At 35.4% G+C, this 26,556-nt stretch overlaps 1 protein-coding gene across 1 annotated transcript in view; it reads left to right on the top strand.

The window, feature by feature from the left end:
* SLC30A5 (solute carrier family 30 member 5) overlaps positions 1-25,768 on the top strand; it is a 35,726-nt gene extending 9,958 nt beyond the window's left edge. The window contains exons 4-16 of the mRNA XM_058563931.1: positions 731-816; positions 3,719-3,806; positions 6,164-6,251; positions 7,455-7,531; positions 7,770-7,940; positions 8,452-8,740; positions 8,917-9,125; positions 9,859-10,016; positions 10,938-11,067; positions 13,865-14,066; positions 14,925-15,151; positions 23,296-23,424; positions 24,031-25,768. Of these exons, the coding sequence (XP_058419914.1) occupies positions 731-816; positions 3,719-3,806; positions 6,164-6,251; positions 7,455-7,531; positions 7,770-7,940; positions 8,452-8,740; positions 8,917-9,125; positions 9,859-10,016; positions 10,938-11,067; positions 13,865-14,066; positions 14,925-15,151; positions 23,296-23,424; positions 24,031-24,201 (2,025 nt within the window). The 3' untranslated portion in view covers positions 24,202-25,768. The remainder of the gene's footprint in view (positions 1-730; positions 817-3,718; positions 3,807-6,163; positions 6,252-7,454; positions 7,532-7,769; positions 7,941-8,451; positions 8,741-8,916; positions 9,126-9,858; positions 10,017-10,937; positions 11,068-13,864; positions 14,067-14,924; positions 15,152-23,295; positions 23,425-24,030) is intronic.
* Positions 25,769-26,556: the final 788 nt, after the last annotated feature.

Below are 26,556 nucleotides of genomic sequence, written 5' to 3'. Positions count from 1 at the left end.
CAGTCTTCCTCAGCACAACGAGGAGGACTGGCGTGGATGTTAGCTCAGGGCTGATCTTCCTCACAAAAAAAAGTAAAATAAAATAGGATTAATATTTTAAACCCCATCTTAAATTTTTTCTCTCTTGTAAAATAATTGAAGCATTTTATATTCCTGATGGAAAAGAATTTAAAGATTAAAATATTAAAGTATTCCTAGCAAACTAGTAAGAAACTAATGGGGGCCAGCCCCGTGGCTTAGCGGTTAAGTGCGCACGCTCCGCTACTGGCGACCCGGCTTCGGATCCCGGGTGAGCACCGACGCACCGCTTGTCCGGCCATGCTAAGGCGGCATCCCACATACAGCAACAAGAAGGATGTGCGACTATGACATACAACTATCCACTGGGGCTTTGGGGAAAAAAGGAGGATGATTAGCAATAGATGTTAACTCAGGGCTGATCTTCCTCACAAAAAAAAAAAAAGAAACTAATAAAAAAAAGAGAAAACTGTACTCTGTAGAAAAAGATTTCAAGATCTAATAACAGAAGTGGAAAACAATACTGTCTTGCAAATCTAGAATTAGTCAAGGAATCTTAACATTTTCTATTTAATTTCAAAATATGTAATTAGCCTTTAAAATATTTTAAGTGTTACCATTATTATCTTTCCCTATGTGTTTTATTTAAGATTTGAAATATTTAGCAAAACACAGATGACTGAAATTTTTAATTTTTTTTTTCCATTTATAGTGGGTCAAAATATTTAAACATGCAGTTGCTGGATGTATCATTTCACTGTTGTGGTTTTTTGGCCTCACTCTTTGTGGACCACTAAGGTAAATAAAACGCATATTTTGAATGTTTGTTTATATCTCTTCATTTTGAATCTATAATGAGTACCTATTTAGGTTGTGGACTGATTCTTTGGTGAATACCATTAATATTTTGTTCATGATCTGTCATACATATTTTATTAGTTAGAGTTCAGAGAGTTTCAGAAAATTTTTAGCATAAGGGGCTTTTTTATCATTCATTGGTGATCCCTTTTACCAACTGATTTTAGAAACTAAAAGTTCTGAAGTGATACATAAAATCAACCAGTAAGGAGGAGAGCAAAATCTTTTAAAAGTACTTTTTTTTTCGGCACAACTTTGAAAGCACTCGAGAACCCACAGAAAATGCTTCAAAGAGTTGGTTGTAAACAAATGTCTTGGGAATAGTGTATCAATCATCAGATGAAAGATGAGTTAACTGGGGCCAGCCCTGGTGGTCTAGTTAAGTTCGGCGTGCTCCGCTTCAGTAGCCCAGGTTTCGTTCTCAGGCGAGGATCTACACCACCCGTGTATCAGTGGCCGTGCTATGGCAGCAGCTCACGTACAAAAAGAGGAAGATTGGCAGTGGATGTTAGCTCAGGGCTAATCTTCCTCAGCAAAAAGAGGAAGATTGGCAAGGGATGTTGGCTCAGGGCCAGTCTTCCTCACCAAAAAATAAATAAATAAATAAAAATAAATAAAAACGAAGATGAGTTAACTCTCATTTCATATTCCCCTAGATCTCTATGGAGTCATCTTTTTGTGTACATGGGCCAGTTCATGGGGAACATGCTTAAGGGCACTTAATTTAACAGGAAATGTAACATGTGCAACTATGCATAAGCAGTCTTTTAGTATTTCTTTAATGGGTTTTATTTATTGGGTAAAAGTATAAGAAAAAGTACCTTGCCATTAATGAAGGAGGAATATGAGGACAAGAGGTAAGGACTAAGATGAAGGATGTTCTAAATAATCTTGTGTAGAATCACAGTGTAGAAAGTGATAGGTGGGAAATGCTTTGTGAAAAGTCCTTTCCCCTCTCCCAGCCAACAGAATAGTTTCTGGGTTTGGGTCCCTTTGGTTTGTTTACCCTGTACTCTGTCCATGACAGTAGCAGCATCCTGGGGTGGTGGGAAAGCTGGCTGGAATTTCTCACCTTGGAGAGAGCTTTTTCAATTTATGCTTGAATATGATTGAGTGGTGGTATTGCTTATCATCCCTAATATTTTAAATTTCTTATTCATGAAATTATGTTTTGGTCCCTGTGTTATTACATCACTGTTCCTATATGTTAAGATAGGGAAGGAAGGGGAAAAATCCTTAAATTCTTACTTCGCTCCTAATTTAGTTATCTACTTCCTGCCCTTACAACCCCACACTGCCACCAGCTCCTCTGCCAACACTACCTCTCTCATTCTTTTACTAAAACCATCAGGCAATTTGTTGATTAGAAAGACTCCTTTGGTGTTTCATAGCCTGTCTTACTTTAGGTTAGTATTGCTCTGCTGATATATTTATTTTCTTAAATTATAATCTCCCAAATATTAATAGAACTAAAGTTATCATTGCTTTGTTCCATCATTACAGATTTTTGGGTAAAGAGGAAAAATGAAAATTTTTTTAATGAGCAGCTGAGAATGTGTTACTATTTAGATCCTATAAGTCCCCTTTGCTGGTCCTAATGTTTTTTTAAAAAGTTGTCATACATATAAAAGAGTAAATATAAATCAATATGTTTAAATAATAATAAAATGAACATTCACATATCTAACACCCAGCCCCCAAAATAAAACCAATACCTTTGAAGCCCTGTGTGCCCCTCTTCCTCTACCATTGGATGTAACCAGCGTCTTAAGTTTTGTTTTTTATTCTCTTGGTTTTATTATAGTTTTAACCACATATGTACATAATTCTTTATTTTTAAATGTTTAACTTTGCAAGTTTTTTACTTTATATAAATAGAATGACTTTGCATGTATTTTCCTGCAGCATACTTTTTCCATTCAATGTTATGTTTGAGATTTGCCTATTTTGATGCATAGTGTATATATATGTATATAATTCATTTTTATGGCAGTTTTTTGAAATATAATTGACATACTATAAAATTTATTCTATTAGTCTTAGTCCATTTGGGCTACTATAACAAAAATACTATAGACTGGGTGGCTTATAAACAACAGACGTTTGTTTCTCACAGTTCTGGAGGCTGGGAATTCCAAGATCAAGGTGTCAGCATGTTCACATTCTGGTGAGGGCCCTCTTCCTGGTTCATAGCTGGTGCCTTCTTGCCATGCTCTCACATGGTGGAAGGGGGTGCGGGATCTCTGTGGGGTCTCTTTTATAAGAACACTAATCCCATTCATGAGGGCTCCAACCTCATGAGCTAAACACCTCCCAAAGGCCCCACCTCCAGATACCACCACGGTGGGGATTGGGTTCAACATACGAATTTGGAGGGGACACAAACATGCAGTCGATAGTACTTTTAAAGTGTAAAATTCAGTATTTCTTAGTATATTCATAGGATTTTATTCATTTTTACTGCTCTACAATAGTCCATTGAATAGATATACTCTATATTATCTGCTCTCTTATAAGTGGGCATTTAGCTTGTTTCCAGTTTGGCCTACTGCAGACAAGGCTGGTATGAAGCAATCTTATAAGTGTTTTCTGGTACATATATACAAGAAATCTGTGTGATATAATCCTACAAGTACTATTGTTGAGTATTTGTAGCTTCAGCCTTTCCAAGGTAGATAATGCCAAAATAGTTTTCAAAACAGTTGTACCTATTTATTTTTCTCATAATGTTTTATGAAATCAAGGTGAAATATTTATTTTCTTTTCTCTTACTCTAGTTGAATTCATGCTTCTTGATAAAGATCAGATATATTTCATGAATAATAATGATTTATTTTTGTAGGACTTTGCTGCTATTTGAACACAGTGATATTGTTGTCATCTCACTGCTCAGTGTTTTGTTCACTAGTTCTGGAGGAGGACCAGCAAAGGTAGAATTTTCCATTATTAGTTACTTGAAAATTGAAAGTATACATGTAAAATATTATCCAAAGCAAGTTATTTACTTGCTGTACTATTTGTATCTATTTCTATTAGCATTTAAAAGAATACAGGGGCTTTTTCTGCTAATTTTAAATTTTTCTTACAAACTTTTTGTTTTTTACTTTTTATTTTGAAATCATTATATATTCCTAGGAAGTTCAAAAATAGTACAGAGAGGTCTATGTGCCCTTCACTCAGTTTCAGTGGTAACTTCCTACCCAACTCAAGTATATACTGTCAAAACCAGGAAATTGACAATGGTACAATCCATAGACCTTATTCAGATTTCACCAGTTTTGTGTACACTTTGTGTGTAGATTCATGTAACGACCACTACAATCAAGATATAGAACTGGTTGATTACCACAAAGATCTTCTTCATGCTGTACCTGAACGCCTCCCCTGCCTCATTCTTAACCGCTATACATCAGTTTTTGAAAATACCCAAGAATTTGTTCTATTTAAAGTCTAATGAACATTTATCCAACATTTTGCCAACTAGGCAACCCTATTTACCTTAAGTATTATCTCCTTTTGGTAAATGAGTCACCAATCTGCAATTCCAAATTCTTACAACTACAGTATTTCTCTTTTATCAGACTAAATGCTTCCTGTGCGTGATGCATTGTCCTAGTTACGGGGGAAAGGAGAAATAAAGACAAATAAGGTATAATAGTCCCTGCTGTGAAAGGGGCTTTCAGGCTAAGAATGGAGACAGATGAAAAAAATAAAGTGAACAAAGTAACGTGCCAGGGAGAGGAGAGAGAATACCTAGCCCATAGATTTCACGTTGGATCGTTAATATTAAAGCACATACCACTACTTCATCCTTCCCCTCCCGGAGAGTACTCCGTAATAAATGTCAAGTGGATTGAAGAGTTATGTGGTTATAAAAAAAGATAATTTGTAAAAACAGTAGAATATAGATGGATAATTAATCTATGGGCAGAGAAGAACTTTCTGAGCATGAAGAAGTAGAAAAAAATCACAAAGGGAAAATTCAGTACGTTTAACTTCATAATGATTACGAACTTTTATATAACAGAAATCATTTTGCAAACAACAACAAAATATTGCCACAAATAAAAGTTTTACATTTAAAATATAAATTACTCAAATCAGTTAAGAAAAATGCTTAGCATGTTCAACAGAAATGAGCGAAGGACAGGGAAAGACAACTCACAAAAGAAATACAAATGACTTTAAAACATTAAAAAAACAAAAATTTTGCTGCACTAATAATAAAAATGAGAGTATAGATCTTACATATCGTCTCATTAGTATTAGTAATGAATCTGGACATCTATCCAGGACTCAATGATTTGTTTTTTCTTAGTTATGACTCTGAAGCACTACAGAATTCTCGGTTGCCCTCTTTGTTAACAAAAGATTAAATTATATTCCTGTATTTGAGTGTTGTTGATGTTGCCATATCCTAATTCAATGAAAATAATGAAATTTAAAATTGTGTGGTTTATGTATACTGACTTTTGTCAGAATATCCACCACACTAATAGAGAATGTATCACATGTGGTAGTAATCAGCTAATAAATGAAATCCTCACTTTTTGTTTTAAATTTTTATTTAATGAAAGTATCTGGTGTTATACCTGTAAATTTGTAAATATAGATTGTAAAATGCTATTTAGATTGCTTTTATACCAAAAATTCTGAAGTATTTGCATAAACTAGGCTAGTATGTCCTTTCTATAATTTTCTTTTGTCAAAATCCTTTTCCTGGAATGAGAACATAGACTTAAAAATTTATCAGCTTTTAAATGCTTCACATCTTTACTCAATATTAGAAATGACTTTGCTAATTTTCTTAATGTGCTCTTAGTTCTTTTTTCCTAGAAGAGTGGTAACTAGAATATTGATATTATTGTAAATTAACTGTCTTCTCCATCACTTGCATGTTGTCGAGAAAAATAAATCCCTACTAATTATTCTTTAGCTACTTGGGCTTTTCAACCAGAAGCAAAGTAACATTTAGGAAGATTAATTCTGTAAATGTTAACAGTTTGTGCATAGTAACATGCCTAGCCATATTAGCAAGGAGACAGTTGAAGTTGTCATTATGATGTGTCTTAAATGCCCTTAAAATATCCTGTTGGAGCTCTTTACTTTTATATCTTACATTAATACTGTAAATTTATGTTGTATAGTATAAAGACTTCAATGTCAGATGTTATTTCTCTTTAGATGTTTATTTGAAAAATTTTTTTTCTGCAGCATTTGTATAGTCATGGTTTTAAAAATCAACCCTTGAAAAAGCCATCCTTAGTATTATTTTCTTCATTTTCAGACAAGGGGGGCTGCTTTTTTCATTATTGCTGTGATCTGCCTGTTGCTTTTCGACAATGATGATCTCATGGCTAAAATGGCTGAACACCGTATCCTTTTGCAATAGATCGGAGTTATTTAGTCTTGCAGAAAAACAAAAGACTGGCAGAATAGGAAAAGAAGGGGTGACCTAATTAAACTGATCAATCATGAATGAAACTTTCAGATTAATGTAGGTATTCTAAATCAGTATTCAAATAATGAATAAATTCTGAATTAAATATTTTATAGCAATTCAGTATCTTCTACAGCACCTGAAATATTCAGAAATTTAGCAACAATGAAAGAATATTTTAGAATGTCCTGGTGCTAAAAAAAAAAACAGTAGATGATTTGCCACTCAACAAAATCAATCTATTTACTCCCTCGTAATTTAGCAATTTAAATGCTCAATTTAGAAGGCAGTGGCAAATATTAAATATAAACTTCTTTGAGATTAAATGAAAAACCTCTGGCATTTTTTTGCCTGTAAGAAAAAGTTCAGATTCCTTAACCTGAGATTCACTCTCTTGCTTTTAAATTATTATTTCCACCTCAGCCCCCACTCTTCTGTATACACCCAACTTTCCAGTCAAATATATCTACTCCTTTCCTCTGCAGACATGCGGTGTTCTTTCCTATCCATACACCTTTGCCCACTCCATTTAGCAGAACTCAGAACACCAGTTTCGATTCTTCTGGACTCACTGCCTTAAAAACTATTACTTAACTAATAATAATTTACTTTGTTGCAATGAAAGAGAGTGGCATGACTTTGCAAAACTCCAGGTTGCTTGTGATACAACTATTCCCCACCCCACCCTCTTTGCTTGCTGCTTGCTTTGCTGAGGCTTATGGAATCAGCGACTTGGAAACAGATTTAGGACTGATTTTACATGTCATTCTAAAAGGGCATTGGATAGAGTGGCCCAAGAACACCCCTTGCTCTTGTCCCTTTGTGTTACTTACAGTATCTACGCAGATGTCTTTTGGAGGTTAAGTACTGAAATTTAACAACTGTGTCTTAAGCACTATTGTCATTGTTTTGAGACAACAAAAGGAATACAAGCCATTCCACTTTATGAATCATGTCCCGGAATTAAATTTTAAATTATTTGGTTTTTAAGGGAAACATATTGTTGGAGGGTAGTCAGGTTTGGGGCTCCCAGACTAGTCTATAATCAACCCAAAGTAATGTAGCTAAACTTTCAGGAGGACTTCAGGATTCAAAGAGTTAATGTTTGGAATTTTTTCCCTTACTCTGAGTCCCTTAGCTGAAGGACATCATGACAGCGCCCTAACTCACATGCTTTACACAGCCATTGCCTTCTTAGGTGTGGCCGATCACAAGGTATGTTCTTGTCTTTGTTCCTAACATGATCAAGAGATTCTGAAAAGTTACAGCAACTATAACTTTAAAAGTGCATTTAAAATAAGTTATCAGTAATTCACAATACTGTTTGCCGTTTAATTAGTTGAGTAATTTGGGATGTGGAAAAACATGCTAGTTCCATTTCTTCAAATGTGTATTTGGGGATTCAGTATTGGACTGTATGTTTCTAATGAGACTTATCTGATTTTACTCATAGGGTGGAGTATTGTTGCTAGTACTGGCTTTGTGTTGTAAAGTTGGTTTTCATACAGCTTCCAGAAAACTCGCTGTAGATGTTGGTGGAGCCAAACGTCTTCAAGCTTTATCCCATGTTGTTTCTGTACTTCTCTTATGCCCATGGGTCATTGTGCTTTCTGTGACAACTGAGGTAAGAACAGAAATTTATTGGTAATAAGTGAAATGAATTGCTATTACTTATAAATTATAGTTTAGTACATTGTATTTCATTTCAATTTGAGGTTGCAAGTGGGTTAAATTATCATTGCTTTTTCTTTGTAGTTTTTGAAAAATTTTTGGAGTTCATTTTATTGTTTATAGAGAATAAAAATCAAATACTATTACATTTATATATCCCTCTCATTCCTGTGGCCCAAAGGAATCAGTTAAAGAAACAATTTAATACCTACCATGTGTTAGGCACAATGATTGTGACTCACCTAGTATTTATAAAATTATTAAATGGTAATGCTTTTGTTTTTTAATACTTTGGGAAATACTGGGAAAATGTGCCAATATCTTATAGCTCTTATATTTTGGCGTTTTACAAATCATATGGAATCATGAGAATATTTGTTTATACATAAAGGAATTAACTAAAACATAAGATGTGAACTTTATACATGTATAGTATTGACAGTTTTTCTTTTTTTAATTTCTAGAGTAAAGTTGAGTCTTGGTTTTCTCTCATTATGCCTTTCACAACGGTTATCTTTTTTGTCATGATCCTGGATTTCTATGTCGATTCCATTTGTTCAATCAAAATGGAAGTTTCCAAATGTGCCCGCTATGGATCTTTTCCCATTTTTATTAGTGCTCTACTTTTTGGGAATTTTTGGACGCATCCAATAACAGACCAGCTTCGGGCTATGAATAAAGCAACACATCAGGAGAGCACTGAACACGTCTTGTCTGGAGGAGTGGTAGTGAGCGCTATATTCTTCATTTTGTGTGAGCATTTTTCCCCTTAGCAAATTTCTTCCTATAGATTCTGATGTTCAAATCATTTACTTAATTTGGGGATTTGTTCAATGCTTGCCTTTAGTGCTGATGGATACTGTGCTGGTTTTTGGTAGCTTAAACTTTTAAAACTTCTGTAATATTCTTTTTTTTTTTCCCTCTCGTAGCTGCCAACATCTTATCATCTCCTTCTAAGAGAGGACAGAAAGGTACCCTAATTGGATATTCTCCTGAAGGAACACCTCTTTATAACTTTATGGGTGATGCTTTTCAGCATAGCTCCCAATCGATCCCCAGGTTTATTAAGGAATCACTGAAACAAATTCTTGAGGAGAATGACTCTAGGCAGATCTTTTACTTCTTATGCTTGAATCTGGTAAGATTTTTAAGTATTAATGACATATCTTAAAAGCTTAATCTTTAAATTTTGACAGTTCTGGTATAATTTTAGTAATTCCCAAATTTCTGGGAATTAGAGATGAGCTAAAAATTACATTTTCTCTAAGTAGTAGAAAGATTACAGGATCATATTCAGATTAAGCAAACAATTTTTGAGGCATTTCAGAAGGATTGGTATAGTGTGCTATTTCAAATCAGTAAATATAGTAGCTTCTAAAGATTTTTATCTATTCTTTATAGGATCTCAATACAGACCAGATTGCTAACATTTTATAGCTTAGTTTATTGGGTTGGTTTTTTTTTTTTTTTTTGGTGAGGAAGATTAGCCCTGAGCTAACATCTGTTGCCCATCCTCCTCTTTTTTGCTGAGGAAGATTAGCTCTAAGCTAACATCTGTGCCTATCTTCCTCTATTTTATGTGAGACGCCTGCCACAGCATGGCTTGATAGGCATATTGAGTTCTATAGACACATAAATAAAACTATCTCCTTTTAAGTAATGTCTAAGATGGATATATCTGACTTAGCTTAGTTTCTTACAGTTTATATGCAGTGAGGTTTCTGATGTAAGTGCCAGTTAAATAACTAAAGAGGCAGTTATATCATATCTTCAAGTAAGGGTTAAAATCCTTGTGATTAAATTCTGATAAATCTCTTGAAACAGTATTTCCCAACACATTCCTTCCCTATTTTTTTTTAAACATATTTTAGCTTTTTACCTTTGTGGAATTATTCTATGGCGTGTTGACCAATAGTCTGGGTCTGATCTCAGATGGATTTCACATGCTCTTCGACTGCTCTGCTTTGGTCATGGGACTTTTTGCGGCCCTGATGAGTAGGTGGAAAGCAACGCGGATTTTCTCTTATGGGTGGGTACACTGACTGTCAAGGTAATACAGCACAGTGAAAAAATCTTTAGCGCAAAGAATAAAATTTTACTTTAATTCAAATCATTTTTCAGAGCTTCATTCTTCTTTAATTTGAAGTAGATAAGAGAAGGTAAACCACTTGTTTGATAAATACTGAATGACAGTAAGCTCAAGATTATACTCCCTGACACATCCCTCTTATAAGTAGGGAGCAAAAGTCCGTTAAATATTGAGCTCTTGGCCTGATGTTTCTTTGAGGCAATGGAATGTGCATGATCATTCACATCTTTGCTGTTAGAAAGAGTATTCAGAATTTGAAGTGGCTATGCATAAAGTATCCTTGCATCAAGTGAATAATTCAGTTCAGCAAATACTAGAATCCCTGATTTGTGCAAGGTATTTTGATAAGACCTACTCTAAATAGATTAATAAATTCAGCTCTTATTTTGATAAGACCTACTCTAAATAGATTAATAAATTCAGCTCTTATTTTGATAAGACCTACTCTAAATAGATTAATAAATTCAGCTCTTATTTTCAACTGTTTATATTTTGAAAGATGGCTGAGCCAAAAATACAAATAATTTTGGTACAAAGCAGAATCTATGTGCTGTCACAGAAATACAGAACATATCAAGAGCTTAAAGGATAGAGAAATAACTTCTTGCTAGGAAATTAGGAAAGACTTTGTGTAAGAGGAAACATTGAAGAAGAACTTCGATAAATATATAAAATTTCACCAAACAGATATATGTACGGAATCTTCCAGCATTAGTCTGACGTTTAAAATCTTGGTAATCTTCTAATCTTACTATTTATATAGTCGAAAATCTGATCTTGTTTCCTCATTTGTAACATAATCTTTATACTTTAATAATACTTGTCATTTTCTTTTTCTAAAAATATATTCTACATTTTTAGGTATGGCCGAATAGAAATTCTCTCTGGATTTATTAATGGACTTTTTCTAATGGTAATAGCTTTTTTTGTGTTTATGGAGTCAGTAGCTAGATTAATTGATCCTCCGGAATTAGACACTCACATGTTAACAGTAAGTCTTTTTATTTTCCTATTTGAATTTCTTGTACTCATACAGCTTTTTCCATGCTAAAGTTTAACTATTTGTAATTATTGATCTAGGAAGGTTTTGTTTTATTTTTTATTTAAATCAACATAACTTCCTATCTTGGTATTTACATTTACACTGCTGACTCTCAGAAATTAATTAATCCTTTTCTCTAATATTTTAGTAGTCAAAATATTAGATGACATTGTAAAACATACAGATTTCTTTCTAACTTATTAAATGTTTTTGTTTGAAGAGGTGTTTTTAAATACCTGAGGAAATTGGCAAAATGTTAGAGAATCAGAAAAATATAATTTTAAAGGCTTTATTCTATAGATAATATTATTTCTATATCAACTTTTGATGTTCTCCCTATACCTCTGAACCTTTCCATGTGCCGTTTCTTGTAGTTGGCATGCCCTTCCCTCACCTGTGCCCTTCAGCCTTCCTCAAGACTTTGCCCCTCTGCTCGGGTATTTGCCCTTAATCCCCCTCCTCCCTCCTCCAAGTTGGTTAGATTTCCCTTTCGCAATATTCCCATCGTATCTTCTGCATTCTTCTTTTAGCAACACTGAGTTATAACTGTTGTTTAGTTTGTCATTCTTTCACAGTTAAAGATGTAAGTGAAGTGTCTTCAGGACCAGAATTGTGTATCAACTCTTAAGTTGTAGCACCTGGCTTGTAGTAGGAAATCAGCAATTAATTGTTGAATGAATAAAAGCAGTTATGAGTCTTGTTGGTGGAAGCCTGTATTAGTAAAGTGTTTCTGGATTACAGTTTGGAAATACATTTTGAATTTTAAATGTTCATATCCTTTGAGTTTTAATATTTATTACAGAAATATTTGCACAGGTTTGTAAAGGTGCTTTGTTTATAATGGTAAGAGAAAAAAAACAAACCCCAGTGTTCACCAATGAAAGGACTAGTTAAATAAATTTGTCATTCCTATAATAGAATACTATGCAGCTATTAAAAAGAATGAGGTATAGGGGCCGGCCCCGTGGCATAACTGTTAAGTGCGCCCACTCAGCTTCAGCGGCCCAGGTGTTCACAGGTTTGGATCCTGGGCGCGCACCAACGTACCACTTGTCAAGCCATGCTGTGGGGGCGTGCCATATAAAGTAGAGGAAGATGGGCATGGATGTTAGCCCAGGGCCAATCTTCTCAGAAAAAAAGAGGAGGATTAGCATCAGATGTTAGCTCAGCACTAATCTTCCTCACAAACAAAATAAATAAAATAAAAAGAATGACGTATATATACATATGCTGGCATAAAAAATATTTATAAGATGTACTAAGGAAAACAATTTACAAAACAGTATTATAATATGATCCTATTATTGTTTTAAAAAGTTGTATATGTATGTATGTTAGTATGTGCATAGAAAATACACCATTCTCTTAGGAGTGACTAACTCTTGGGCGTAGAATTATAGGGGGCCTGTACTTTCTACATTATTTTATTTTTTTCTGATGAAATATATAAAGTATTTCTCAGTGGAGGAGAAGGAGTATTTATGAGGTGGTGGGGGTCTCTGTAAGCAGTATTTGATTTCATTCAAAATTCATTAACCATCTTCAAGCTCATACAGCTAACTGAAATTTTAAAATCTGACAGACTAATGGTGTGAGTCACAGGAAGAAGTAAATAAGCTCCATACATGTTTACTAAAGTAAATCTCTTCTCTCACTGCCTTTGAAAATTAATTAAAATTATCTGTCCTCCTCATTTATTTTTTTTTTTTTTGTGAGGAAGATCAGCCCTGAGCTAACATCCATGCCAATCCTCCTCTTTTTGCTGAGGAAGACCGGCTCTGAGTTAACATCTATTGCCAATCCTCCTCCTTTTTTCCCCCAAAGCCCCGGTAGATAGTTGTATGTCATAGTTGCACATCCTTCTAGTTGCTGCACGTGGGAGGGTGCCCCAGCATGGCTGGACAAGCAGTGCTTCAGTGTGCGCCCGGGATCCGAACCCGGGCCGCCAGTAGCAGAGTGCGTGCACTTAACTGCTAAGCCACGGGGCCGGTCCCCCCTCCTTATTGTTATATGTTCTTTTTATAAAACAAATCGATTTCTCTAAAGGAGAAATTGTAGATGTATGTAAATTAAATAACACCCTGAACTATTCAAAATTATTTTGTAAGAGAGGATAATCAAGGGTAAATAACTTTGTTTATCCTCTGGGGGGTTATTGTGGCACCATTAAATCAAGATAATTCCATTCTCTTTGTTAAAAAAAAATGAAAGATTAGTATTATATGTTTGCTTTTCTATTGTACTTTTTCTACTTTGGGATATTTTTTTTAAGACACAATAAGACTATTTATTTGGAATCCACTAGTTAGTAAATTATGATCATTGCCTTACAAACTGTTGAAATTCACCTAGTAAGATAAATGAGATTTCAGGTACAGTGTATACTTGTTTTAGTAAGCAGTACTTTCAAAGTCTTTATTTAATAAATAAAACAAAACTTTAGCATCATTTATTTATTCATAAGCCATGAACCAAGCACATATTATTCTTAATCACTTAATTAAAGTAAGTCCAAATCCCTCTACTTGTTAACCCCTTTGGTATTTGAAAGTTAAAATGTTTCTTCTAAAATATTCTAAAATTCACACTTTTTAAATTTTGGATTTACCTACTGAACTTAGATTTTACTATGAATACTTTCAAAACTGTAAACAGAAAAATATATATAGCTATATAGTAACTTTTAAATAACAAATTTATTTTTTAAATTACAAATTTAAAGGTTTTTTTTTCTCCCTTTTGCTAGCCAGTTTCAGTTGGAGGGCTGATAGTAAACCTTATTGGTATCTGTGCCTTTAGCCATGCCCATAACCATACCCATGGAGCTTCTCAAGGAAGCTGTCACTCATCTGATCATAGCCATTCACACCATATGCATGGACACAGTGACCATGGGCATGGTCACAGCCACGGATCTGCTGGCAGAGGCATGAATGCTAACATGAGGGGTGAGTCCTTGTCAAATATTGTCCTACCTTTCAACTGTGTTTGAATTTATAGTTTGTATTAAATATTGGGCTTCTGGTACAGTTTTATTTTTGAAAAGCAATCTGTGGCTAAAAAAAGGTCTGAAGTCATCTGCTGTACTAAATGCTTATGTTTGTTCATAAATGTTAGTTTTTAAATAGATTATGGTAATTGCAGAGTCCTTTTCATAGTGATGGTTGCATAAATATTACTTGGAAGGGAAACCCTGAGTGTGCCATTATGAACTTTGACTACAAAAGAACCAGGAAATTTTTATTGTACTGTAAAAAAATATGAGGGAATGGGGCCAGCCCAGTGGCTTAGTGATTAAGTTCGCCCGCTGCACTTTGGCGGCCTGGGGTTCGCAGGTTCGGATCCTGGGCGCAGACCTTCTCACCACTCATCAAGCCATGCTGTGGCAGCGTCCCACGTACAAAATAGAGGAGGATTGGCGCAGATGTTAGCTCAAGGACAATCTTCCTCACCAGAAAGAAATATGTATATATGGGGGAAATATTTTATCACTTATTACATTGAATTATTTATTCTGATGGTTTAATATAAGTAATTTGGGTAATGTCAAAACTTGGCTCATGTATGATTTCTAGGAAACCTTCCCAGACAAACCACACCATCATGAAACTCACCACACTGTTATAGTTGCCCACATCCTTACCTTTTTACCACTATGCTATGAATTCCTTGAGGGCGTTTTGAAGTACCAGCCCCAAGCAGAGTGCCAGGTGCATAGTAGCTACCCAGTAATATTTGTAGAATGGATAAAAGAACTAAATTAGATGTGCTTTAATTTTTAATGTTTTTATATATTTTATTTTTAGGTGTATTTCTACATGTTTTGGCAGACACACTTGGCAGTATTGGTGTGATTGTATCCACAATTCTTATAGAGCAGTTTGGATGGTTCATTGCTGATCCCCTCTGTTCTCTTTTTATTGCTGTATTAATATTTCTCAGTGTTGTTCCACTGATTAAAGATGCCTGTCAGGTTCTACTTCTGAGACTGCCACCAGAATATGAAAAAGAACTACATATTGCTTTAGAAAAGGTATTGTGTGTAATTCACTATTTTTTTCCTTTTAAAATAGTATTTGAAATTATAAGTTGACCTAATAAGAAATGTGAAAGATATGAATGAAGAAAATACAGTTTTAATTAAAGGACATAAAATAGGGACAATAAATAGAGATATTCTCTTGGATGGGAAACTGTATTGTGAAGATATTGCTTCTCTTTCATTTAAATCTCAATGCAGTTACCTCTCATTGCAATTTTTTTGTTTTGTTTGTTTTTGTTTTGGGAGAGGATAGCTAATCCAGTATTACTTGGAAGCTTATTTGGAGGACTTAATGCTTGAGAATAAACAAAAAAAGTACATAAATTTAACTAATTAATAAGATCCTATTTTGTGATTATAAAGTTACAGAACGAACTAACAAAACTAATAGTTTTGTCCTTGGACAAGAATAAACACATAAATAAATTTCAGAAAAAATAGGTTGTCCAGAAACAGACCCAGGAACTTATGGAATTCAGCATTTAGCAGAGATAGCATTTCACATCAGTGGGGAGAAAGGGTTGACCTAATGAACATTTCCACTTGATGAAAAAGAAAAGCTGTATCTCTATACCATACCATATAAAAATATATTTCCACTGGATTAAATATGTAAATGACCAATTATAAAACTGCTAAAATAAAGTAGAATAATATTTTTAGAGTCACAGAGGTAGGGAAAGTCTTTTTAATAAGGTTGAAGTGAAACCAGAAGCCAGAAAGGGAGGAAAAAGAAATATGCAGATTGGACTAACCGAAAATTGTCCATTGGCAAAAGATTCCATTAACAAGTATGAAGTATAAAAGGCAGAGGAGGAGAAAATATTTGCAGCATAGGTAAATAGGCAAAGGCTACTATCCATAATCATTTAAATCAAGAAAAAAGCAGTCTTGTAGAAAAATTGACTGATTATATAAACAGGCAATTCACAGAAAAAAACAAATAGAAAATAGAATGTTTTTCAGCTTGTGTTTTGCCATATATTCAAGTAATTAGGGTCTGCTGATGAAAAGTTGGCATCTTGTGTATTTAAGGTATAGCATCTTAACCCACTGTTTTGATAAATAAAATGAGTAAAATTTTCTCACTTTCTCGTAATTAGTGAATAGTACATCCTACTAAAAAAAAAGTTTTTTATTTCAAAAATAATACATGGCCATTACAGAAAACAAAAATGGGGAAAAAAATCGCATGTAATTCCACCACCTGGAAAGACGCACTTTTAAAGTTGTTTTTCTGTATAAAAATATTTTGAAGATAAAAATGGCAAAAAACTTTTGTAAATCTTTCCCCACTTAATTATGTCATGTTGATAAATATTCTAATACATTTTTTTAATTGATGTTTTAATAGTTTTTAACATTGTGAAATTTGGGGTTGTACATTTTTGTTTGTCCATCACCCCATATATGACTCCCTTCACCCCTTGTGCCCACCCCCCACCCCCACTGCCCCTGGTAACTACAATACAGTTTTCTCTGTCCATGTGTTGGTTTATATTCCACATATGAGTGAGATCATACAGTGTTTGTCTTTCTCTTTCTGGCTTATTTCACTTAACATAATACCCTCCAGGCCCATCCATGTTGTTGCAAATGGGACGATTTTGTCTTTTTTTATAGCTGAGTAGTATTCCATTGTATATGTATACCACATTTTCTTAATCCAGTTGTCAGTCGAGGGACACTTAGGTTGCTTCCACTTCTTGGCTATGGTGAATAATGCTGCAATGAACATAGCGGTACATAAGCCTCTTTGGATTGTTGATTTCAGGTTCGTTGGATAGATTCCCAGTAGTGGGATGGCTGGGTCATAGGGCATCTCTATTTTTAATTCTTTGAGGAATCTCCATACCGTTTTCCATAGAGGCTGCACCAGTTTGCCTTCCCACCAGCTGTGTATGAGGGTTCCTGTTTCTCCACATCCTCTCCAACACTTGTTTTTTGTCTTGGTGATTATAGCCATTCTAACGGGCGTGAGGTGATATCTTAGTGTTGTTTTGATTTGCATTTCCCTGATGATTAGTGATGGTGAACATCTTTTCGTGTGCCTATTGGCCATCTGTATATCTTCTTTGGAGAAGTGTCTGTTCATTTCCTCTGCGCATTTTTTGATCGGGTTGTTTTTTTGTTGTTCAGTTGTGTGAGTTCTTTATATATTATGGAGATCAACCCCTTGTCAGATGTATGTTTTGCAAATACTCTCCCAGCTGGTGGGTTTTCTGTTCATCTTGATTCTGGTTTCGTTTGTCTTATAGAAGCTCTTTAGTCTGATAAAGTCCCACTTGTTTATTTTTTCTTTAGTTTCCCTAGTGTGGGTACGCATGTCATCCGAAAAGATTCCTTTATGACCAATGTCAAATAGTGTGTTGCCTATATTTTCTTCTATGAATTTTATAGTTTGAGGTCTCACCTTCAGGTCTTTGATCCATTTTGAGTTAATTTTTGTGAGTGGCGATAGCAGATGGTCCACTTTCATTCTTTTGCATGTGGCTGTCCAGTTTTCCCAACACCATTTATTGAAGAGACTTTCCTTTCTCCATTGTATGTTCCTAGCACCTTTGTCGAAAATTAGCTGTCCGTATATGTGTGGTTTTATTTCTGGGCTTTCAATTCTGTTCCATTGATCTGTGTGTCTGTTTTTGTACCAGTACCATGCTGTTTTGATTACTATTGCTTTGTAGTATGTTTTGAAGTCAGGGATTGTGATGCCTCCTGCTTTGTTCTTTTTTCTTAGGATTGCTTTAGCTATTCGGGGTCTTTTGTTGCCCCATATAAATTTTAGTATTCTTTTTTCTATTTCTGTGAAGAATGTCATTGGAATTCTGATTGGGATTGCATTGAATCTGTAGATTGCTTTAGGTAATATAGACATTTTAACTATGTTTATTCTTCTAATCCACATGCATGGGATATCTTTCCATTTCTTTATGTCATCATCAATTTCTTTCAATAATGTCTTGTAGTTCTCATTGTATAGGTCATTCACCTCCTTGGTAAGATTTATTTCTAGGTATTTTATTCTTTTTGATGCATTTGTAAATGGTATTATCTTTTTGAGTTCTCTTTCTATTAGTTCATTGTTAGCATACAGAAATGCAACTGATTTTTGTGGATTGATTTTGTACCCTGCAACTTTGCTGTAGTTGTTGATTATTTCTAATAGTTTTCCAATGGATTCTTTAGGGTTTTCTATATATAAAATCATGTCATCTGCAAATACTGAGAGTTTCACTTCTTCGTTACCTATTTGGATTCCTTTTATTCCTTTTTCTTGCCTAATTGCTCTGGCCAAAACCTCCAGTACTATGTTGAACAGGAGTGGTGAGAGTGGGCAGCCCTGCCTCGTTCCTGTTCTCAGAGGAATGGCTTTCAGTCTTTCCCCATTGAGTATGACGTTGGCTGTGGGTTTGTCATAAATACCCTTTATTATGTTGAGGTACTTTCCTTCTATTCCCATTTTGTTGAGAGTTTTTATCGTAAATGGATGTTGTATCTTGTCAAATGCCTTCTCTGCGTCTATTGAGATGAGCATGTGGTTTTTATTCTTTGTTTTGTTGATGTGATGTATCACGTTGATTGATTTGCGGATGTTGAACCATCCCTGTGTCCCTGGTATAAGTCCCACTTGATCATGGTGTATGATCTTTTTAATGTGTTGCTGTATTCGGTTTGCCAATATTTTGTTGATGGTTTTTGCATCTATGTTCATCAGCGATATTGCCCTGTAATTTTCTTTCTTTGTATTGTCTTTGTCTGGCTTTGGTATCAGGGTGCTGTTGGCCTCGTAGAATGATTTAGGAAGTGCTCCATCTTCCTCTATTTTTTGGAATAGTTTGAGAAGGATGGGTATTAAATCTTCTTTGAATGTTTGGTAAAATTCACCTGAGAAGCCTTCTGGTCCTGGACTTATATTTTTTGGGAGGTTTTTGATTACTATTTCAATCTCTTTACTTGTGATTGGTCTATTCAGATTCTCCATTTCTTCTTGGTTCAGTTTTGGGAAGTTGTATGAGTCTAAGAATTTATCCATTTCTTCTAGATTGTCCAATTTGTTGGCATATAATTTCTCATAGTATTCTCTTATAATCCTCTGTATTTCCGTGATATCTGTTGTAATTTCTCCTCTTTCATTGCTAATTTTATTTACTTGGGCCTTTTCTCTTTTTTTCTTAGTAAGTCTGTCTAAGGGTTTGTTGATTTTGTTTATGTTCTCAAAGAACCAACTCTTTGTTTCATTAATCCTTTCTACTGTTTTTTTGGTCTCAATTTCATTTATTTCTGCTCTGATTTTTATTATTTCTCTCCTTCTGCTGACTTTGGGCTTTGTTTGTTCTTCTTTTTCTAGTTCTGTTAGGTGTAATTTAAGGTTGCTTATTTGGGCTTTTTCTTGTTTGTTAAGGTGGGCTTGTATTGCTCTGAGTTTCCCTCTCAGGACCGCTTTTGCTGCATCCCATATGGTTTGGTATGGCATATTTTCATTTTCGTTTGTTTCCAGATACTTTCTGATTTCTCCTTTAATTTCATCAATGATCCATTGGTTGTTCAGTAGCGTGTTGTTTAATCTCCACATTTTTGTCACTCCCAGTTTTTTTTTCATGGTTCATTTCCAGTTTCATAGCCTTGTGGTCTGAAAAGATGCTTGTTATGATTTCAGTCTTCTTAAATTTATTGAGGCTTGCTTTGTTTCCCAACATATGGTCTGTCCTTGAGAATGTTCCATGTGCGCTTGCAAAGAATGTATAGTCAGCTGTTTTTGGATGGAGTGCTCTGTATATGTCTACTAGGTCCATCTCGTCCAGTTTTTCATTTAAGTCTACTATTTCTTTATTGACTTTTTGTCCGGATGATCTATCCATTGATATAAGTGGGGTATTAAGATCCCCTACTGTTATTGTGTTGTTGTTAATGTCTCCTTTTAGGTTTGTTAATAGTTGCTTTATGTACATTGGTGCTCCTGTGTTGGGTGCATATATATTTATAAGTGATATGTCTTCTTGGTGGAGTGTCCGTTTTATCATTATATATTTCCCTTCTTTGTCTTTCTTAACCTGTTTTATCTTGATGTCTACTTTGTCTCATATGAGTATGGCAATACTTGCTTTCTTTTGTTTGCCATTATCTTGGAGTATTGTCTTCCATCCTTTCATTCTGAGCCTGTGCTTGTCTTTAGTGCTGAGATGTGTTTCCTGGAGGCAGCATATTGTTGGGTCTTCCTTTTTAATCCATCCTGCCACTCTGTATCTTTTGATTGGAGACTTCAATCCGTTTACATTTAGGGTCATTATTGATATATGAGGGCTTAACGTTGCTGTTTTGTCACTTATTTTCTGGTTCTTTTGCGTTTCCTTGTTTCTTGTCCCATTTGTTTCAGACTGCCAATTCAGTTTGGTTGTTCTGTCTTATGACTCTTCTAGTTTTCTTTTTGTTTATCCTGTGTGGTTTTGTTTTGATTATTTGTTTAGTGGTTACCTTGAGGTTTGTGTAAAAAATCTTGTGTATGAGATAGTCCATTATCTGATGGCCTCCTATTTCCTTATACTAAGTCATTTCAATCACTTTCCTCTTCCCCTTCTAAGTCGTTCTTGTTATACCTTATTCTATCTTGTGTTGTGGCTATGTGTTTACAGTGATGAGGTTAAATTTATTTTTGGTGAATTCCTTCCTTTGATCTTTGATTTTACTATTTAAGTGGTTGCTAACCTATTCCAGTAAAGATCTACTATTTTTCTGAGTTTATCTACCTATTTTTCTCCTTGCTCCAAGCTTTGTATTCCCTTTCTCTTCTTTTTTTCAGGCCTGAGGGCCTTCTTGAGTATTTCTTGTAGTGGGGGTCTCGTGGCCATAAACACCCTTAGCTTTTGTTTATCTGGGAGAGTTACTATTTCTCCGTCATATTTGAAGGAAATTTTTGCTTTATAGAGTATTCTTGGCTGAAAGTTTTTGTCTTTCAGTATTTTGAATATATCATTCCAGTCTCTCCTAACCTGTAAAGTTTCTGTTGAGAAATCCACTGAGAGCCTGATGAGAGTTCTTTGTACATTATTTTTTGTTTTTGTCTAGCTGCCCTTAATATTGTTTCTTTGTCATTGACTTTGGCCAGCCTTACTGCTATAGGTCCTGGAGTGGGCCTTTGCCTGTTGATGTGTTTAGGTGATGTATTGGCTTCACTTACTGGTATTTCCTGCTCCTTCCCCAGATTTGGAAAGTTCTCAGCTATTATTTCCTTGAGTAGGCTCTCTGTTCCTCTTTCCCTCTCTTCTCCCGAAGGAATACCTATAATTCTTATGTTACATTTCCTAATAGAGTCAGATATTTCTCGGAGACTTTCTTCATTTCTTTTTAGTCTTAGTTCTCTCTCTTCTTCCATCTGGAGCATATCTGTATTCCTATCCTCTAAAATGCTAATTCTTGGGCCGGCCCCGTGGCTTAGCGGTTAAGTGCTGGCACTCCACTACTGGCGGCCCGGGCTCGGATCCCGGGAGCGCACCAATGCACTGCTACTCCGGCCATGCTGAGGCTGTGTCCCACATACAGCAGCTAGAAGGATGTGCAACTATGACATACAAGTATCTACTGGGGCTTTGGGGGGAAAATAAATAAATAAAAATTAAAAAAAAAATGTTAATTGTTTCCTCCATATTGTCAGCTCTGTTCTTTAAAGATTCCAGATTCTCCTTTATCTCCTCCATTGTGTTCTTCATCTCCATCAGCACTGATTGGTTTTTCTTTATGATTTCAATCTCTTTTGTGAAGAAACTCCTAATCTCATTGAATTGTCTGTGTTGTCTCGTATTTCGTTGAGTGTTTTTATGGTAGCTATTTTGAAATCTCTGTCGTTTAGATTATGAATTTCTTTGTCTTCAGGGTTGGTTTCTGAGTGCTTGTCATTTTCCTTCTGGTCTGGTGATTTCATGTACTTTGCATTATGGTTCCTGTGTTGGCTTTGTTTTTCCTCATCCTGGAAATCTCTGTTTCCAATTTCCACCTGCCGCCACTGTGTGGTGGTAAAGGGCTGTGTAATCTAAGCCCCCTGCCCTCTGCCGTGTTTTCCGCTGCGATAAGCGGGTAGGATCGCTTGGTCTGGTCTGCCGGTAGGATCGCTTGGTCTGGTCTGCCGCAAATCAGTTGGTCTGGTCTGGTTGGCTGAGCTGCAGGGTCTGGTTTGCGGGGAGGGGGAGGTCTCTCTCTTTTGCCCTCTGGGTCCCTGGGGTGGGGGGCTTCTCATTTGCCCTTCGTTTTCCCCTTGTTATCCGCTCTCTGGGGTGCTCAGATGTTGATGGTAGCCCTGTGGCTCTTCTGAGTCCTCTGTGTGCGAGTTTCCCACTGGCTGAGAGACCGCGAAGAGTTACGGTTTCCCCCCAGAGAGCCGCCCCTCCCCCATCTCTGGGAGCCAGGCAGACCGGGATTGCTGATCTGATGGGGAGGGAGAGGAGTTCTCCTCACCTCTCCCCACTTCCTCCAGGGGCCCAGCACGTTCCACTCTCAGATGTGCAGCAGCGTGGATCTTTCCGATCTAGCTTATCACTGTCTGGGATTCCGTTGTTTTGTGGCTGTTCCTTTTGTTGTATCTTATCGGGGGAAGAGTTCATGGGAAAACTCACTCCACCATGACGCTGACGTCACTCCTAATACGTTTTTAATGACAGTGTAATGTTACACTGTATGGGTTGTCTGTAATTTATTTACCCAGGCCTCTGTTGTTGAACATGGAAGATATCTTTTGATCTGTATAACAAATAATATGCTAGTGTGTTTTTATCAGTGTAAGGAAACTGTGTAGTTCATTGAGCATATCCAGTGTTTAGAATAGGCAAAGTACCTCTTATATATAGGTGAAAACAGGTGTGCAACTGTTGGGTGTAAAGGTACTTGTAACCCCCATTTACTTCCTATTGAGAGCTTCCTTCCCTGGCATCTCTCCCAGGTCGAAATATTTTGGGCAGCTTTACTTGAAGCTAGTTGTCCCTCTCCTATTCCTTTCTCACTTCTTGGCTCTCCTTCTTACTTTTTTTTTTTTTTTTCCTTAATCAGCTTCTTAGCTGATTTGGTCTATTCCTGAACCAAAAAGATTGCTTTATGTGAAGTAAATTAGCCTTTAAGTCCATTATATCACCTCTTCCTTTATTTGACAGATACAGAAAATTGAAGGATTAATATCATACCGAGACCCTCATTTTTGGCGTCATTCTGCCAGTGTTGTGGCAGGAACAATTCACATACAGGTGACATCCGATGTGCTGGAACAACGAATAGTACAGCAGGTAATAAATCTTTTGTTTTTAAAGTAATTTCAGTTGAGGTAATTCATGCATAAAATTGCACACATTATAAGTTATACAGCTCAATAGTCATTTAACTATTCAAAAATATCAATCTTTCAGCTGTCCAAGGATAATGTAACTTATTTTTTACATGTAGATTTGTTTTATATCCAAAAATGATTAAAATAAAATCAAGTTTTAGTATTTACAGGACAAGTTTATGTAAAAAAAATTCATTTATGATTCACCTTAGTTTCCAATAGATTATCCAGAAATGTTATTATAAATATAGCCCTAAATTAATAATAAGAACAATACAATTGGCAGGGTATATGCTATGGTTGAAGATAAGGATCAAAATAGTTCCTGTAGCTCTATCCTAGGCATACCAAATTGGAAACAATAGCTGTTTTCCTTTTCTACTTTGAATGTCAGGTCAGTAATTTACTGGCCTTCTAAAACATCCTATCTAACGTTTGACCAACTAAATAATAAACATTACTTTGTGGATTTACCTTTGACTATCTGTAGCTATAAAAAAATGTGATATCAATCATTTAAGACATATGCACTAAAGGCATTAAAATGTATGGATTTTTGTAACAGGTTACAGGAATACTTAAAGATGCTGGAGTAAACAATTTAACAATTCAAGTGGAAAAAGAGGCATACTTTCAACATATGTCTGGCCTAAGTACTGGATTCCATGATGTTCTGGCTATGACAAAACAAATGGAGTCCATGAAATACTACAGAGATGGTACTTACATCATGTGAGATGACTCGAGAATTACCCCTGGAGTATGAAACAATGAAGATTAAATGACTCAGTATTTATAATATTGCCAGAAAGAAGAAAATTGCACATAATTGTACAGAAACATTTTGCCATGTTTGAAAAAAAATTTTAAACCTTCTTACTATTGGATCAAGGAATCTTTGTTAAAGGAAATTTAAATACAGAATGAAGCATTAATTGTACAAGTAAAGTAATTATTTGAATTATAACAGGAATCTTAAAATTTGAGTGAATATGATGTATCATATCATCTTCAAAAATGAACATATAATGATGGATTCTAGTCAAGATCAAAATTACTTCTGTGTGTTTACTATCTGTCAGAAAGTATCTCCGTTGTAAATAATGTATTTACATGTTTATTACAAAGACCCAATTGAAAAATTTTTAGTCAATTTTTTGCATAGCCCTAGGATAAAATAGGAATAAAAATTCTATATTTATGGATTTTCTGTATATAAAACTGGTTTCTAATTATAACTTAAATCCATTAAGTAAAAGCTGTATTGCCACTTTAAATGTAAACTAAATTATTTGGGAGAAACTTCAACCACTGAGATGAGACAAGCAGTGAGAGTAGGGAAGTATAACATTACAGTTTTTGATGTATTACAAAAACCAACCACTGTGTAAAATAAATTTTTTTACTTTTGGTAATATTTGCAAATGAATAATTACTTTATTAGGGTAAAGAACTTATACTAAGTTGTGTGCATGTTACTCAATCACTTGTCTTCTTCCTCTAATGTAGAATATTCTATTTGTTGTTAGGCATCAGGCATTTCAAGTTGCATATCAAGCTGGTATCCAAGCAATGCTAGGCTTTCCATCTTTTCATTTTTTAGCTCCCTGTGTTGTGGAGCAGCCGGTTGAGAGAATCATAAATAACTGTTAACTCAAAGTTGAATTTTCTTCCTAGAGATGTAACTTTTTTTTTTTTTTTTAATTTCTGGAACATGTAGATATATAAGAAATATCAAAGAAGAGGTAGTTATTTTAAAGTTTAGTAAGTAAATCTTGTCCATAAACACTTGGGCACCATGAAATCAAAATACCCTATAAGTACTTCCTATAGTAATATCTAGTTTATACTTTTTCATTTCCAATTTAAACTGAAGGTGTAGGGCCAGCCCCGTGGCTTGGCGGTTAAGTGCGCACGCTCTGCTGCTGGTGGCCCAGGTTCAGATCCTGGGCGTACACCGACGCACCGCTTTTCTGGCCATGCTGAGGCCACGTCCCACATACAGCAACTAGAAGGATGTGCACCTGTGACATACAACTGTCTACTGGGGCTTTGGAGGAAAAAATAAATAATAAATTAAACTGTGTAGTCTGAAAAGACTATGATATATAGATATATAATAATATATGCAGTTTTATGAACACCAAAGAATGTTGTTCAAAAGAAATTTTTGAATACCTGTCTACTTATAAGCATCTGAATATTTTCATTCTTATACTAGGAATTTTGATAAGTAGGATGAATTAATTTTAGTATGGGTACTATTTTCTTATCTATACCATAATGGCAAACATGTATTGTAAATCATATTTTTATCTTACCAACTTTAATGTGTGAGAGGTTTTAGAAATTTGTTATAAGTTATTTTGGAATTCCTTGTCTTCTGTTTATACATTTTCTGGTCCAGAATCTACATGTTAAAATTTTTGAGTGGTGGGAAAATAATTGCATATTGATATTTTAATGCAATTTTTATAAATTAAAAGTTTTTTTAAGTAGATAGGTACAGTAAAGATTATACCATTATTAAAATTATTTCCCTTAGAAGGCATGTAGGCCCAGTCCCGTGGCTTAGCGGTCCCGTGGGACTTTGGGAGAAAATATAAATAAATAAATAAAATTACTGGGGGAAAAAAAAAAAAGGGCCGGCCCTGTGGCTTAGCGGTTAAGTGCGCGCGCTCCACTGCTGGCGGCCCGGGTTCAGATCCCGGGCGTGCACCGACGCACCGCTTCTCCAGCCATGCTGAGGTCGCGTCCCACATACAGCAACTAGAAGGATGTGCAACTATGACATAGAACTATCTAGTGGGGCTTTGGGGTGGGGGGAGGCATACAAATAGCAGAAAAATTAATGTGATTGAGAGCTATCAAGGTGAGAAAGAGGGCAGCGGCTGAAGGGTAAGGGGATGTAGGTAGAAAGTAGGAAGACTCCAGTATTGAGAGCAACTGGGTCCTGGTTCCAGCTCATTTAAACCATGTGACTGGGGCCAGCCCAGTGGCATAGTGGTTAAGTTCGTGTGCTCTGCTTCAGTGGCTTGGGGTTTGCAGGTTTGGATCTCGGGCGCAGACCTACACACTGCTCATCAAGCCA

The sequence above is a fragment of the Diceros bicornis genome, chromosome 20, assembly GCF_020826845.1.
Source record: "Diceros bicornis minor isolate mBicDic1 chromosome 20, mDicBic1.mat.cur, whole genome shotgun sequence".
NCBI lineage: Eukaryota > Metazoa > Chordata > Mammalia > Perissodactyla > Rhinocerotidae > Diceros > Diceros bicornis.
This window is presented reverse-complemented; position numbering and strand designations above follow the sequence as displayed.